The sequence below is a fragment of the Cyrtonyx montezumae genome, unplaced genomic scaffold (assembly GCF_038088225.1).
Source record: "Cyrtonyx montezumae isolate F1298 unplaced genomic scaffold, pur_monq_1.0 scaffold_31, whole genome shotgun sequence".
Taxonomy (NCBI): Eukaryota; Metazoa; Chordata; class Aves; order Galliformes; family Odontophoridae; genus Cyrtonyx; species Cyrtonyx montezumae.
The window spans coordinates 4,393,724-4,409,090 of NW_027072036.1; the positions used below are offsets into that span (position 1 = coordinate 4,393,724).

The following is a 15,367-nucleotide window of genomic DNA, read 5'->3' on the forward strand; positions in this document are numbered from 1 at the left end:
TTGTAAGTTTCTCTCCACCTCACTGGATGGGGGCAGTGGGGCCAGAGAGCACCACCGGCGTGTCTTAACGAGTCACACATCGCCTCTCCGGGCTCTCGAGTGCGTGTCAGCATTTTCTTTCGAATCCCAAAGGAGATCCAACCACACGTGGGTCTCCAGGCCCCAACCTCATGGGAATGATTCAGGTTGAAAAAGACCTCCGAGACCAACCCCAGTCCAACCCCAACCCATCCCACCATGCCTGCTGACTGCGTCCCTCAGCCCCAGCGTGTGGCAAAATGGATGTGCTGCCAACTGGAGGCACCCCGACATGGTGGCATGATGTGTCCCCAGCCCGCTGCCGCCCCAGTAAAGCTCCGTGCTCTCTTCTCTCCGCAGACATGCCACCGCTGCTGCCCATGGACCTCAAAGGGGAGCCAGGACCACCAGGGAAGCCCGGCCCACGCGGTCCCCCCGGGCCCCCCGGATACCCAGGAAAGCCGGGCACAGGGAAGCCGGGCATGCACGGTCAGCCGGGGCCTGCGGGGCCCCCTGGCTTCTCCGGCATCGGGAAACCCGGCATCCCAGGACTGCCTGGCAAGGCGGGTATGAAGGGGATGCCCGGAGCCAAAGGTGAACCTGGCATGCGGGGAGAGCAAGGGCCCAGAGGACTGCCCGGCCCCCCAGGGCTGCCAGGGCCCGCTGGCATCTCTGTCAATGGGAAACCAGGACCCCAGGGTGGCCCGGGGTTGCCGGGGTTTCGGGGTGAGCCTGGTCCCAAAGGAGAGCCAGGACCCCGTGGGGAGAGAGGGATGAAGGGTGAAAATGGAGTGGGGAAACCAGGGTTGCCAGGACCACGGGGCAATGGTGGCCCTCCTGGCCCCGCAGGGCCGCCGGGACCTGTCAGTGTTGGCAAACCTGGCCTGGATGGGCTGCCTGGTGCGCCGGGGGAGAAGGGTGACATGGGCCCCCCCGGTGGGCCGGGGGTCAGCGGGGAGCCTGGCCCTGTGGGGCCGCGGGGGCCGCCCGGCATCGATGGGATCGGCATCCCAGGTGCCGCAGGGGTACCGGGGATACAGGGCCCCATGGGGCCAAAGGGGGAACCGGGCATCCGTGGCCCCCCTGGTTTGCCAGGTGCTACAGGCTATGGGAAGCCAGGTTTGCCCGGCCTCAAAGGAGACCGCGGGCAGCCGGGGGTGCCGGGAGCCATTGGTGATAAAGGGGAACCTGGAGTTGATGGTGAGCCAGGTGAGCAGGGCCCCGCTGGTGTCATCGGGCCACCAGGCCCACCAGGGTCCATGGGCCTGCCGGGCAAGCATGGGCTGCCTGGCCCCAAGGGCGACATTGGGCCCAGTGGGCCACCAGGAATGCCAGGGATGCGGGGTGACCAGGGGCCAAACGGCTTCGCTGGGAAACCAGGAGTGCCAGGAGAAAGGGGTCTGCCTGGCTCACAGGGCCCCCCTGGCCCAACAGGCCCCAAAGGAGAACCAGGGTTCATTGGCCTCCCTGGGGTACCAGGATTGACAGGTGGCCCCGGGCCAAAAGGGGATGGGGGGATCCCGGGGCAGCCGGGGCTCAGGGGCCCTTCCGGCATCCCTGGTTTGCAGGGGCCCGCGGGGCCCATGGGGCCTCAGGGGCTGCCGGGGCTCAAAGGAGAGCCGGGGCTGCCTGGGGTTCCCGGTGAGGGGAAGATGGGCGAGCCCGGCATGGCCGGCCCCATCGGCCCACCGGGAATGCCGGGGACACCGGGACTCAATGGACCGCCCGGCCCCCCCGGGCCACCTGGGCCACCGGGAGCACCAGGGGTGTTTGATGAGACGGGCATTGCGGGGCTGCACCTGCCCGACGGCGGCGTGGAGGGGGCCGTGCTGGGCAACGGCAAGCCAGGCAAGCCACAGTACGGCCGAGGAGAGCTCTCCGCCCGCATCGCGCCCGCCTTCACCGCCATCCTCACCTCCCCCTTCCCGGCATCCGGCATGCCGGTCAAGTTCGACCGGACTTTGTACAACGGGCACAACGGCTACAACCCGGTCACCGGGATATTCACCTGCCCCATCTCCGGCATCTACTACTTTGCCTACCACGTGCACGTCAAAGGGACCAACGTCTGGGTGGCTCTTTATAAGAACAACGTGCCCGCCACCTACACCTACGACGAGTACAAAAAGGGCTACCTGGACCAGGCGTCGGGCAGCGCCGTGCTTGAACTGAAGGAGAACGACCAGGTCTGGGTACAGATGCCCTCGGATCAGGCCAACGGGCTCTACTCCACGGAGTACATCCACTCCTCCTTCTCCGGGTTCCTGCTTTGTCCCACATAACGGCTGTTGGGCGCATTTCCTTTTCACCCACTTTAGCCATAAACTGTCTTTTTTTTTTTTTAATAAAAATGTTTATAATTAATACAAAAATAAAATCACTGGGAAGAACGCGCGAGCCGTGATCATGGGACCTTGCTTCACGCTGTTTGATCCATGAGTCAAGAGGGTCATCGGAAAGGAGACGTCTTTCTTTCTTTCTTTCTTTTTAGGGGCAGGAGGAAGGGAGGGAGGGAGCAACTTTCTCAGCAAGTGTATTTGGAATTGATTTCCACCCAGTGACTGCACATCAAACACAGGAACTCGCTTGGGATGGCAAGGATCTGGTTATGCAGTACGTCGCTCCGTGACCCAGAGAGGGGAGCATGGAGGACTGGACCCCTCTGGTCTACAATTAGTGCCCTCGTTTCCCATTCCGAGTACCATTAAATAAATACAGGAGATGTGGTGGATGGTGTATTTGCTAACCAACACGGGGTCCCAAGCGCTTGGCAGAAATGAGTACAGCAGCAGAGATCCTTGCTGGGTTGAGGATTTCCTTCCCGCACCATCCGGTGTCCAAGTTTCGGTCTCCCTGATGCCTGATTCTTCAAGCTGCTTTGAAGCAGTGTCTGGTTCACTCCGGATCCAGCGTGGTTGGATTTACAATCAGAGAACGTGGAACACTATGCATAAGCACCTTCTTAGAATAAGTAAATATTATTTTTTAGCCCTTCCCCAGCATATTTAGGAACTAAACCATCCAGGCATCGGTCTCTGGGAGGACGACAGCCTGTTGCAGGGACGCTGGGACCCCTGTGATAACAGCGGTCCTCTCTGGTGCTGACCCAGCAAGCCCAAGGGCTGCTCCTATCCTGCACGTTTCTTGGTGGCCCAAAGACTTGCCCTCGCAGCAAGTCACTCCTTGCCAACACAACGGCACCGCAGCGCGCCAGCAGATGGAGTTTGTCTTTCCTGAAGGTGCCACCTGGACAGCCTGCTCGTACTGCCCCACTGCTTCACCACACAGTTGTTTCATGTCGGTGTTTCCCCCCCTCGCTTTCTTTCAACCAAGGAGCAGTGATAATTCTGACGTCCCACTCCGTCGTTGTACAGCGGTGCTATGATCTAGTTAACGATGCTATTTCCAAGTGTAGTGCAATATGGTTCTGTGAGACCGCGCCGTTCTGGGTGTATTCCTCTGTTAAAACATTCCCATTTGTCTGTCGTTGCCACTTTGTTCTCTAATGCTTGAAAATCTCATTGACCCAAACAGGAGCTATGAGATTTTGGGGCAGGAACGTGGGATGCTGGCCACGTGGCTGCTCCATCCTCACTAACGGGAGGAATTGAACTCGGTTGCTTTGCAGATTTTCTCATGGTAGAGTAGTAATCACCACTTGCACTTCAGAGTAAAGCAGTTCTCATCCCAGGCAAGCTGCATGCTGTTGAAGGTAAACCGCTGCACATCCCTCTGCAGGGGCACATCCCTGAGAAAACAGCGACGATTTGGTCACCAGCTGAGCAGCTATCACCTAAAGCCTACTCTATGGCCAAAGAAACAAAACGTAGCACGAATGAGACTTGGGACTGTTCTCCAGATGGACTGTACAAGATATTTAAACGCCTCCTTTTGTTGTCGTTGGGTTTGGGGTTTTTTTTGTTTTGCTTGGGGTTTTGTTTTTTCTTTTTTTTTTTTTTGGTTGTTGACCTTTTCCTTAAGCCTGTCGTGAGTTTCTGCCTCTCGTCATGCAGGGCTTCCACGTTGTATGGGAACTGTTGAATCACAGCCTGAACCACTGATTGATCACCTGAGGCAAGCACTGAGTCAGCTGTGGGAGCACAGGTGAAGGCAATGCACCTGTGTGACCAGAAGGGGTGGAACCTGGCTCCAGCTCTCCCCGACCCCATTTAAGGGCTGACCACCACTGGGGAAGGATCTCTTTCTGGAGATCACTCCTTTGGAGTCTCCTACTGCAAGCCTAGGACGTGGGTTAGCATTTTCCTTTATTTTGATTGTCTCTTTCCATCACGATAATCTAACTATACCATCTGTAAAATATCCCGACTACAATACTATTTGTCAATATTCATTCTGTTAACCATACGCACGTCAAAACAGCCCCAGCCCTGCACACGAGGAACACAAAGGAGGTCCAAAGCTGAAAGGGGCAGCAGTTGAGCTGCAGCCCTGCTGGGGCTGGCGTCCCTCCTCAGAACGGATTTGCTCCATGTGGAGCTGCAAGTCATGGCATGATGCAACTTGAGTCTCAAGTTGAAACGCAGCTCCAGTGCTTCTGGTGCCATTGGACATTGTAAGCCCTGAGCACGGGGAGGTGCCAGGCCTGCTGGGCTCCGATTGCAGCCGGTTATTTCCCAGGAGGAACAGGAGCCAAAAAAATCCCAGAACTTCCAAGTGGAAGCTCGAATACTTTCTTCAGTCCCGGGTTAGGAGGAGGGCTCTCAGTCAGAGCCTGTGTCTCCTGCATTGAAGCGATTCCTGGGGACACAGCACGGGCTGGAGCTGGCGAGGTGGGATCCCAGCGCTCAGGGTCTGGCTCTGCCAGCAGCTCTGCGGCACACGGCGTGAGGTGCACACTACCTGCAGGAGCTCAGCAGCTTCCACATGCTCCCAGCTGCTCCCGGGTGGAAGCTCAGTCCTCTCCAACAAAGCAATTTATTTATACTAAGTTCCATTCAGCCTTTCTGTTCTGGTTTACTGCAAACGTCACGTTCTCGCTGGCAAAAAGCAATGACAAAAACACCCACTATAACCAAACCAGTAACCCTTGCAGCACTGTAGATATTGTTCTGCAATCTCCCTTTCCCCTCACGTGCAGAGCATTAACAGCCATCAACCCTCCGCAGCTGCATCACCTGCCACACGACCTGGTTGGACTGGATGATCTTGTAGGTCTTTTCCAACCTTGGAGATTCTACGTAGAAACAGAAAGGCAGAGATGTGACATGCACACGGGCTCCAAGAACGATGCACAGGACGAGGGGCTGCCCACCAAACCAGGCACGGTCAGGAAGATGTTCTTCTGGAGTGCTGAGTACGTGATATCCACCACCAGAAAGGGTTATTTTGTCGTGCGTGTGAGCACGTGGGATTTTGTTTTCGGTCACGCTCGAGGAGCAGGTTGGGTTGGATGAAGTCTGTCTATTTTTAATTATGAAAACTGCATTACAGTGTGCATTTTTATATACAAATCCTTACTATTTTTTTTAAATTTGCCTCTAGTATCTCCATTTCTAACCTAGTATATAGAGGTTTTTAGTTTTGTAAATACTTATTACGTGCACTGTCTGTCATAGTAAAAGTTGGTTTAAAATGCACTCTTGTGATCAGAAACTGGCCTTCTCTTCAGAACTAAAACTGCAGTACTTGATTGTATTGACAAACCATCAATAAAACCTATTGTACAAAGGTGGTGTGGGCTGTGCCTTTGTCCTCCTCGCCCCCCAGGGCTGTGGGCACGGGACAGAGGTGACCACAGCTGTGGGGCAGAGCTGAATGTTTCAGTATGTGTTTCAATTCTGGCCTAAAATGAGCTGTATTCTTTAAACAGGAAACTTCTGTTCTTTGTGGGTTCCAAATTTTTCCAGTTCTCAAGCTCCTTTAACAGGAAAATGTCTTCTTTTAAATAACTCTGACTACACTGACATCCCTGGCAGGAAAATGTGAAAAATCGGACATTTTAGACCTCAGATCTGCAGCACAATACGTAAATACAAAAAAAGACCAGAATTCCACATGATCTCAGAACAAGACATTCATTTAAACAAGTAAAACCCATTAAAGCATCACGCAGAATCCTGGCACTAGAAGGAAGCAGAGGCAGGAGGGACTGGAATGCCCCTACACAACCAGATTTTCCACACATGCATGCAGTCTGAAACTGTACTGTTACCAAAAGGGAGTGAACTCCATTTGTGCACAACGTTCACGTCCACTGTCACGAGAAATAACAGAGATAATAGACAACTACACTGTCACATTTACAAATACTTCCATATGACGACTGCTTGCCTCTTCCCTTTTGTTTTTAATTATGAGAAGCTTGTAACCCTCTTCAGACGTGCCATGCACAAGCTATTATTCCCTTTCTGAGCAGCCCTCTTGAGCAAGAGTTTCAGGTTTTAAACTCTGGAACAACACAGCCGTGCTAGAATATTCTTACCCAACAGTACCAGCTTCAAGTCCCCAAACTCTTTTCATCTTCTTTTAACCTTTCCCTTTATTTGCAGATGGTTCTCACAAAGTACAGAGTTTGAAATCTATGAGAAGTAACTCCTGCTTCCAACTGAAGCCATTTCTGTCACTGACTGCAGCAGAACCAAGAATTCAATCCTTGCTTAGCACTACATTTCACAATTTATCTCCACCCACAGATTTAAACAGCAATCTCACTTGGTGCTCTGGACATACACAGGACAGAATTAAAAAGGCAGAATATGAGGATTACAAACTGGAATAGCTGCAGAAATGTGAGTCAGCTGTCTAAGGGAACACAAAATGCAATCAGTGAGGGCAGTGTCAGGCAGACTGCAAAGGACACCAAAGGGACAGCAATTAGTTATGCCATCTTCCAGCCCCTCCCTACAGGAGGGGGTTGGAATTAGATAACCTAAAGGTCCCTTCCAACCCAAACCATTCTGTGATCCTATGATTTTTCCAGCAGTAACCATCAGCCTTCTGGGATTCTGTATGCATGCACCAAAGGCATTTCTTCAAATGCCACTAGCAGTGCAAAGAAATCCCTACCCCAGGGTCAGGCACTTTCCATTCTGCCCTTAAAGAAGTGAACCTCCCTGTGAGGTCTGCTCTGCAGTGTCTTCACTCCACAGTGAAGGTGGCAACCTGTCCCCCGCCCCAGCAGGACATCCTCCATGCTCTCCCACAGTGTGCTTCTCTGGAGGCTCCCAACCACATCCTTTCACTTGTCAGTAGAGAATGAACTAGTGTTCTAAGGGGGACGTGCATCCCATGAAAGCCACTGCTTGACAGGTTGCTACCAACAGAAATGAAGGACACTTCATTCAGAAGTAAAGAGCAATAAAAAGTCTGTGGATTCAGACACCACCTAGGAAATGACAAAATGACATAGTTATATGAGGGTCGGACAAAGCAAGCAGCAGAAATCTTATGAAAACTTGATGCTCTCGTACTTCAGAGATGTCCCATGCTGTCCATGGCACCACATTCAGCACTTCCCAGCAAAACTCAAAGTGAAGGCTGTGTCCCATCTGTTCAACCCCAGCTCATGCTTCCACCTCTAGCAGGTGTCTCCTAGATGGAGGCTTGCTGGCACGAGTCCACCACCAACGTTACAAGCAGAAAAGCAGAAGTAACCACCTACACTGCCTTCCAGACACACTCTCCCCTCAGGGCTCAGAGCCGTTGGCAGTACAGTTCATGCAAGCTGTCTGCCAGCTTCTGTGTCTCTTGAAAAGCTTCACAGCTCTGCTCCCAACTTGGGGGTATCTGTTCCTCCCCATAATAAGCCCCTGCAATGGCTCCTGCCATGGTAGCAATGGTGTCTGTGTCTCCACCCAGAGAGATACAGTAGATGATGGTCCTCTGCAGGCTGTTGTAGTGCTCAGGAATATCTGGGTCAGCTTCCATGCAGCGCAGGAAGGAGTAAATGGCAGTTGGGACAGAGCGCAAAGCAGCGATGCCATTCCCTGAAAATAAAACCAATCATCTTCAGAGCAGCAGAACACTCCTGTCCTCCTTCCTCCAGCAGTGCCCTTTCCCTTTTTCACTGCAACATCCCGTTGCCAGTCACCATCAACACCTCTACTGCAATTTTATCACCACACGGTGCAAAATTAGAATTGCAAGAGATTCCCCCCTGCTCACCAGTACTGCTCCCAACCATCCCACTTACAACAGTACAGGCTGGTGAGACACATCCACTTAATCCTATCCAACATTAAGATCTGAGAGCCATTAGGACAAGATCTTACAATACTAAGAAATATTATCCAAGATAGTTTTTGTTAGCAAGAGTTTTCTCCCCACGAATAGAAGGAGGAAGGCACAGAACTGCATACCTAATTCAAACAATACGTCTGCTTTGGGAACACTGCTGAGCTCCAAAAACTCCTTTATTTTCTTCAGACGCCTTGAAAATGGCAAGTCCTCAAATCCCAGCCTGGAAACAAAGAGTGCAATGGGGGAGAGAGGCCACGAAGAGTCAGAGTGCAGTCAGTACAGAGTGCAGTCAGTACACTGCAGGGTTAGTGCTCACCGCAGCTACTTACGCTCGGGCGTCAGTGAGAGACTTATCATCTGCCTCTACATCTTCCATGTGGCTAATGAGCTGCTCAAGGAAGGTCTCCCTGCTGATGTCCCCCTGCAAGGCGAGATGCACTGCCAGGGCCTGCAGGATGGCCCCGTTGTAGCCCAACGAGTTGGCATGGGTTAACTCAGCACTGAGCTTCGCAAACTGTGAACGAAAACGTCTAATTAGCAAACTCAAGTGAGACCAGATGGGACCCGAGGGCAGCAGGCAGTCCCACAGCCAGGCTGCCCCAGCGAGCCCACAACAGTACCTTCTTAACATCCTGGACATCAGAATAGGTGAGCGGAATGCCTGCAATCCTCATGGCACCACCATTGCCATAGGAGCCCTTCCCATTAAACTGAGCTCTTGCTGGCTCAAACACATCACTGCACTTGGGGCTCAGCAGCTTCTTAAAGACATTGACAACAGCCATCCCGTAGCCCCTGTTGGGCTCCTTCTTGTACTCCTCAGCAAACCTGTGTGGGCAAGGCGAGAAAAAACTCGTGGAGTTTGAAAATGGAATGAAGAGCACACGGACAATTCCACGACAGCCATGGTTCAACTGGTTCACTTCTGCAGGAAAAGAGCCTCCCTAAAAAATGGTGTGAAAGGAGGACAGGGTGCACAAATGGCCTACAGACATCTCTTGCAGCTCACTTGTTTCCCTCTCAACTTTGCTTTGAAATAGAAGCAAACTCGAAACACTTCCCTGGGTCACAACCACAAAGTCTTTTGTTCAAGTTCATTGGAAGTGTTTTCTAAACAAATAAATGTTCTCCCTTAAGTGGAACCAAATGCTACCAGGGCTGCAGATCCAAAGGGGAAATGGATCATAAACAAACTGAGGCTGACCTCACTAATATTCAGCAGCTAAATTAAGTACAGACATAAATAGCAACAAACAAATATGTAAGGAAATGACAACTATGCAAGGAAATGCTTCAAAAACATCCAAGTGTTATCTGCCACAGAGGTGGCTCCAAATACAGAATGGCAAAGCAGCACGTCCCATCCTGCTTCACTTCAAGGCATATTTGGAACTGACATTAAGAGAAAGGATGCTGTATGCTCCAGGACAGTGGACTCCAGGATTGACCTTCGCTCCTATTTCCTCCACAAACGAACAGTGACTTTGTCTGAGCTCTGGTTCCCTTTTGCAGACAGTGGGATGACGGTTCCACGTGAGCCACGTCTGACATTTAACAAGCTGTGCTCTGGCTGCTGAGCCCCCGCTGCAGCCCTCACCTCTTGGCCATGTCAACTTCGTCAAACTCCCTCTTGGCCAACAGCGACTGCACCACAGCCCTGCTCATGGCCGTGTCATCCGTGTAGGAGAGGCTTTCTGAAACAGAGAGCCACAACTTCAGCCGACCACCGGCGGACGAGCTCCCAGCCGCTCCCTCCCACACCCCCCACCCGTCCCACCGACGTGCAGCCCCAAACCCCGCAGCTGCGCCCGGAGGAGCACCAAGGCCCCGTCCACGCATCCCGGGGCTTCTGCAGGACCGAGAAGCGCCCTCCCACCACCGCCCCACCCCGGGGGACCGAGCAGCATCCCACCCCCCCACACCCACACCCCCCCACACACCCGCTCCTCCTTGCGGGGCCCACCCCGCGCCGTTCCACGCACCTCCGTGCGCGCTCCCGGCCGGCTCCCCATCACCGACCGGCGGCTCCAGGCCGCGGAGAAAGCGCAGCAAATCGGGCAGCGTCACCGCGCTCGTGCCCTCGAACACCGCGCCCAGGCAGTCGCCCATCAGCGCCCCGGCCAAGCAGCCCCGGAAGCGGCCGGGACACGGCCGAGCGCGGGACACCGCCGCGCGGCCCGAGCGCGCGGCCGCCATTTTGTGTCGGAAACAGCGCCCCCCCGCGGCGCGGAGGACTGAGGAGAGCGGGAACGGAGCCCCGACGGAGCGCCCCGGAAAAGCGCCGCTGCGGAAGGACAGAGCGGTGTGGGTTGGAAGGGACCCCGAGGATCAGGAGTCCCACCCCCTGCCACGCGCAGGGACACCGAGCTCCCGTGGCACACCAGGCTGCCCCACGCGATCCGGCCGTGAACCCCTCCACGGACGGGGCACCCGCAGCCTCTGTGCAGCACCTCGCTGCTCTCATGGCGAAGGACGTCCCCCTGACATCCAAACTAAATCCTCCCTGAGCCCTCTGCGCATCTCTGTGCCCCTCCTCTGTCCCCTCGCCCACCGCTCCCTGTCCCGTCTGCTTGCCGCGGATCACAGCCGCTCTCACAGACGCTCTTTATTGCCTTAACGCTCCTCAGAGCGCGTACAACAGACGGATATGGAAAAACCGGGGGCGGGGGGGGGAGGATCCTCCGACGCGACGTCGGCTGTCCCGGGGCGGAGCGGAGCAGAGCGGAGCTCCGGGCGCTCACCCCGCCCGCCCCGTCCTAAGCCGGCTTCAGCTGCCCGGCCCCGGGGGGGGATGCCCCGCGGTTCGTTGTGCGGTTGAAGGTGTCCACCCGCGGCACGATCTTCTCCGCGGGGACCACGAGCTTCTTGCGGCATTCCACGCACTTGTGCTCCAGCACGAGGGAGAGGGCTTTGTGGCTCGCGTCGGTCTGCACGCGGTGCAGCTGTCTGTACAGAGCGTCCAGGGCGGCCCTGCAGCGGGGACACGCGACGGGTTGGGCTCGGGAGCGGCGTTCCCACCCGCGATGCCCACGAAGAGCAGGATGGGGGGGGGGGGGGGGGCGGCGCGGCTTTTGCCTTTGTGTCAAGAGCGAAAGCCGGCAGTGCTGTGCCACCCCTGTGCTACTGAGAAGGCTTACTGTGCCTCTGCGAGCTTCAGCTTGAGGGCACGGATCGATCCTTCCAGCTGGTGGACCTCATCCGTGAGCCCGTACTGGACCTGTGATGTGCAGATAAAGACAGCTGTGGCAGTGAACGGCACTGATGTGCTGCTTTAGAAAGGCCACAGATCTCCCATCCCCCCGCTACCCCACCCCAGAGGTGCACCCACACCTCAAACAAACACCATCCTATTGAATCCCCAGTCCCTGCTGACGGGGTCAGTACCTGATCCCGACAGAGCTCCACATTGGGCCGACACGTGCGGGCCTCCAGGCGGGTGTGTGCCAATTTCAGATCCTGCATTTTCCTTCGAATGTCCTCCTCCAGGCGTCGGATGTCCTCTTCCATCTCGGTGATTTCTTCCAAGGTCTAAGGTAAAGACACGAGTCCCAGCCACAGTTCTGTGTAGGAGACAGACTGGAAAACAGCCCCCATCCACCCCGGGCTTTTACTGCGCTGGGGATGTGTTTTAAATGGAGCTGGTGGGCTCTGAACCCCTCTGCCCGTGGCTTTGTATGGAGACCAAGCAGAGTGCTGCTGCTGTTTGATGCCCACAGCTGCTGACATCAGGGGTGAAATGAAAAGGCCCCAGCCTGGCACTGCTGCCAGGGCAGCAGAGGGAGGCTGGATGTTGCAGGGATCACACCTGGGCCACTTTACAGTTCTCGTGTGGGTACTGTAAACCAAAGCTGAGCCAGGTTTACAGGCAGCCTCTCTCCCACCGTTGTGTTCCCCTGCGAGTGCGGGATCAGCACAGAAAAGCAGACTTTTGCTTTCACAGATTGATGGGTTGGATATAAACCCTGCAGCAGAGGAGCCCTGACTCACCGCCCGTGCACCCAGCCACGCAGGGCAGGTGAGCACAGGAAGGACATGCTCAGATCGAGCAGCATTCCAGCTCACAAAGCTCAGCATTCAGTCCCCACCCAAGGCTGTATCGAGAAACCGGCACCGTTTACATTTTGCTCCTGCCACTTGAGCTCATCGTAGGCTCTCTCCACATCTCTGATCCTCTTACGCAGGGCAAAGTCCGTGGCTGCACTCTGAGCCTCCAGCTCGTTGTCTGTCTGAACAGAGAGCAGTTTGCAGTCACACACATCTGCAGGGGCCGATATGAGACACTGCTCCCCGTGAGGTTGGGACACAAAGCTGGCCAGGCTGTGTGCAGGTCACACAGCTGAAAGGAATGGGAATGATGGATTGCTGTGGGTCTTCCATGCTGCTGGGTCTGCTGTGCCCTCTGGGGCACAGGCCAGCTTCCCTTTTAAAACAGGAGGGCAGCTGCTCGCAGAGGGGCCCACAGGACCACGCTGTCTTTTCAAGACCCCCTTCTCCGGCCACAGCACAGTGGCTCCAGAACTTCTGCACCATTAACTCACAACGGAGGCACTCTATTACCTGGGCAATGGCAAGCACTATTGCCTCTCGGAGCTTAGTCGAGGCTTTCATTTCCTCCTCAGCATGATCTTTGTTGTGTTGGCTATTCTGTTCCCACTCATCCACTGCAGTTGATCTGTGACCAAACCAGCAGTTATGAAAATACGTGGAGTGTTTGCAAGACAGTTCAAAGGGAACCCCCTGCTGCAGGCCAAGAAGGCTTTCTGCAGTGCAAAATGCTTCAGGAATTCAGAGGTCGCATCCTGCCTGATCTCCTCAGTGCACCACTGGAGATTGCTGCCCCACGGCTCCTGCACAGACCCCGACGTCTGCTTGAACTGGGGACACAGTGTGCACTGCCAGCCACCAGCTCGCTGGGAGCACGGGTTAAAGAAGGTCTCATACCCTGAAAGTCTGTGGCTGCACATCCCAGCAGCCAGCTCCTGCACAGTGACTGCACTCATCATGCCAGGATGGAGCGTGGGAAGGAGCAGCATCTCCAAAGCTCTCGCACAGATTTGGGCAGGAGCACAGGATGTTCACTTACCCGTGTGGGATCCGCGTTGGGTTGACCTTGAAGGAGATATTGGGAGAGTTCACGTTGAGGGATAAGCACGTGCGATCGATCTCCAGGGCCTCCACCTTGCCATAGTGGTCGAAGCTCAGCTGCTGCCGTGCTTCCTGGAGGATGCTGCAGAACACCAGGCTGGAGTCAGCACGCGGAGCAGGGCAGCTCCCTGCTGGGAGAGCCTTTGAATCTCATCCTCCGTGGTCATTATAGGACAGGCAGCGTGCTGTTTGCCTCACCAGAGCTGTTCCAGGGCTTCATTCACCCACTGCTGCAGCTCTCTCTTGGTCTTCTGGATCACCTTCACCTCCTTTTGCAGCTGCTCCTCCGCGGAGTCCCTCACCATGTCGATGGCACGGCGACCATCACGGAGTGTCAGACACTCCATGGCCACGTCCAAGGACAAATTCTTGGCCTGGAGGGCACGTTCTGCTGCTTCCTTCACCTGCAGGGAGAAGCTGGCTGTGGGGTGGTCTCCTTCAGGGATGGGAGAAGAGGAAGAAAGGGAGGGAAACCCACCCACGCTCTCATTAAGAGGACCCTCTGGTGCCTGCATTGCTGTTCTGAGAACTCTTATCAAACGTGGAAGGAAATCCGTGGGAGCTGATCACGTGTGTTACGTTACAGCAGAGCTCCAAACGCAGCAGCCCGTGGGTTTAGAACGAAAAGAGTCACAGATGGATCCCACGGACGTTCTCAGTTTAAAATCAAACGTTTTCGAGTGATGGTTTTAACGTATTTCTCATTATCCTTCAGAGCTTTGAAAGACAAAAACAGCTCAAAAACGTGGGCAGACAACGCACAGCTCCGTACAGTGGCTTAGTTCAGCCAAGAACATCCTGACTTGCTTTCCAGGACACCGTTTCATCAGCTATCCATCCCAGAATACCCATGATAAACCCCCAGCCTCGGGCACCATATGGGCTTGCCCACTGCACAAGGCAAGCCTCAATTATTTAACATCCCATGCTTATTTCCAGCCATCTGCCTCCCCAACATACTTTGGCCAAGGCATCGATTTCCTCATCCACGTCTGCGAGGCATCTCTCCAGGGTCTCTTTCCACCTGCTCACACTGCTGATACGCTCGGCCAGGCGGGTTTGGTTGTCATGTTCATCCCACTTTGCCTGGAATTGGAGGTGAAACGCTGTGAGCTGTTGGTTGCTGCTGCTATTTAAGACTGAAATCGTGGGACTTGTCGGGTCCTCCGGGTCCTACAAGTCACCTAGAGAAAGCAACGCGAGTCGCAAAGGGCAGGAGGCGAAACCTCCCCCTTTCCACCTGGCACCCGGTGCTCCCCCACCTGGTTGCTGGTCTCGCTGCGCAGAGCTCGGGCTTCCTGCCGCAGCCGCTGCGATGCGAAGCGTCGGCTCTCGGCGTCGGCGGAGATGAGACGGGCGTTGGTGCACCAGTCCGGCACCGTGAACCTCCGTCCCGGTTTGAAGCTGAGCGCGGCCATCTCGCGGAGGGGCGGCTGTGGGGGGGGGGGCACAGCCGCGTGAATCGGGCACGCGGGGAAGCGGTACCTGCGGTGCTGGGGGGGCGGTGGGAGCTGCCCCGCAGACCCAAAACCTCCCGGGGCTGCTGACGGAACCGCGGTCCCAACGAGTTCCCGAGGGGCACCGAAAGCGTGCGACCCACCCGCCCCACCCCCCCACCTCACCCCGGGCAGATACCCCGCGTGCCCCCGGCCCTGGGTGGGGGCTGGAGCTCACCCCGCAACGCTAGGGGGATGGAGGGGAAGGCTGAGCCCCCCCGGGCCGGAGCTGAGTGCCGTGGAAAGGACGCGGCCCCACAGCTCCTCCGTGCCGCCCCGCTCCGTTGCTACACAGCGGTGCCGTTGCTACGCAACCCCCCCCCCCCCCCTCCCCCCCCCACCCCCACCCCCCCCACGCCGTGAACAGAGCGAGCGGGGCCGCAGCAAAGCTTTCGTCTTTTTATTGCAGTTCTTAGTGAGAGTTACACTTCAACCTGAAGCAAAGCGACGTGAAAAGAGGAAAACAAAACAGGAATTTCTCATCTTTTTTTTTTTTCTTTTTTTTTTTT

General features: G+C 55.4%; 3 protein-coding genes across 3 annotated transcripts; 1 reads left to right on the plus strand and 2 right to left on the minus strand.

The window, feature by feature from the left end:
• The first annotated feature begins 378 nt into the window (after window positions 1-378).
• Window positions 379-2,503, plus strand: COL8A2 (collagen type VIII alpha 2 chain). The gene has a single exon (XM_065744606.1). The coding sequence runs from the start codon at window positions 381-383 to the stop codon at window positions 2,298-2,300; it is 1,920 nt and encodes a 639-aa protein (XP_065600678.1). The 5' UTR covers window positions 379-380; the 3' UTR covers window positions 2,301-2,503.
• A 5,056-nt stretch (window positions 2,504-7,559) lies between these two features.
• ADPRS (ADP-ribosylserine hydrolase) lies at window positions 7,560-10,413 on the minus strand. The gene is made up of 6 exons (XM_065744605.1): window positions 10,200-10,413; window positions 9,815-9,911; window positions 8,838-9,045; window positions 8,547-8,731; window positions 8,337-8,437; window positions 7,560-7,964 (listed from the first exon to the last, which is right to left on the minus strand). Exons 1-6 carry the CDS (start codon window positions 10,411-10,413, stop codon window positions 7,672-7,674), a joined length of 1,098 nt encoding a protein of 365 aa, XP_065600677.1. The 3' UTR covers window positions 7,560-7,671.
• Window positions 10,414-10,973: 560 nt separating this feature from the next.
• TEKT2 (tektin 2) lies at window positions 10,974-14,780 on the minus strand. The gene is made up of 9 exons (XM_065744792.1): window positions 14,625-14,780; window positions 14,323-14,448; window positions 13,561-13,766; window positions 13,301-13,444; window positions 12,775-12,889; window positions 12,336-12,443; window positions 11,602-11,745; window positions 11,355-11,434; window positions 10,974-11,187 (listed from the first exon to the last, which is right to left on the minus strand). Exons 1-9 carry the CDS (start codon window positions 14,778-14,780, stop codon window positions 10,974-10,976), a joined length of 1,293 nt encoding a protein of 430 aa, XP_065600864.1.
• Window positions 14,781-15,367: the final 587 nt, after the last annotated feature.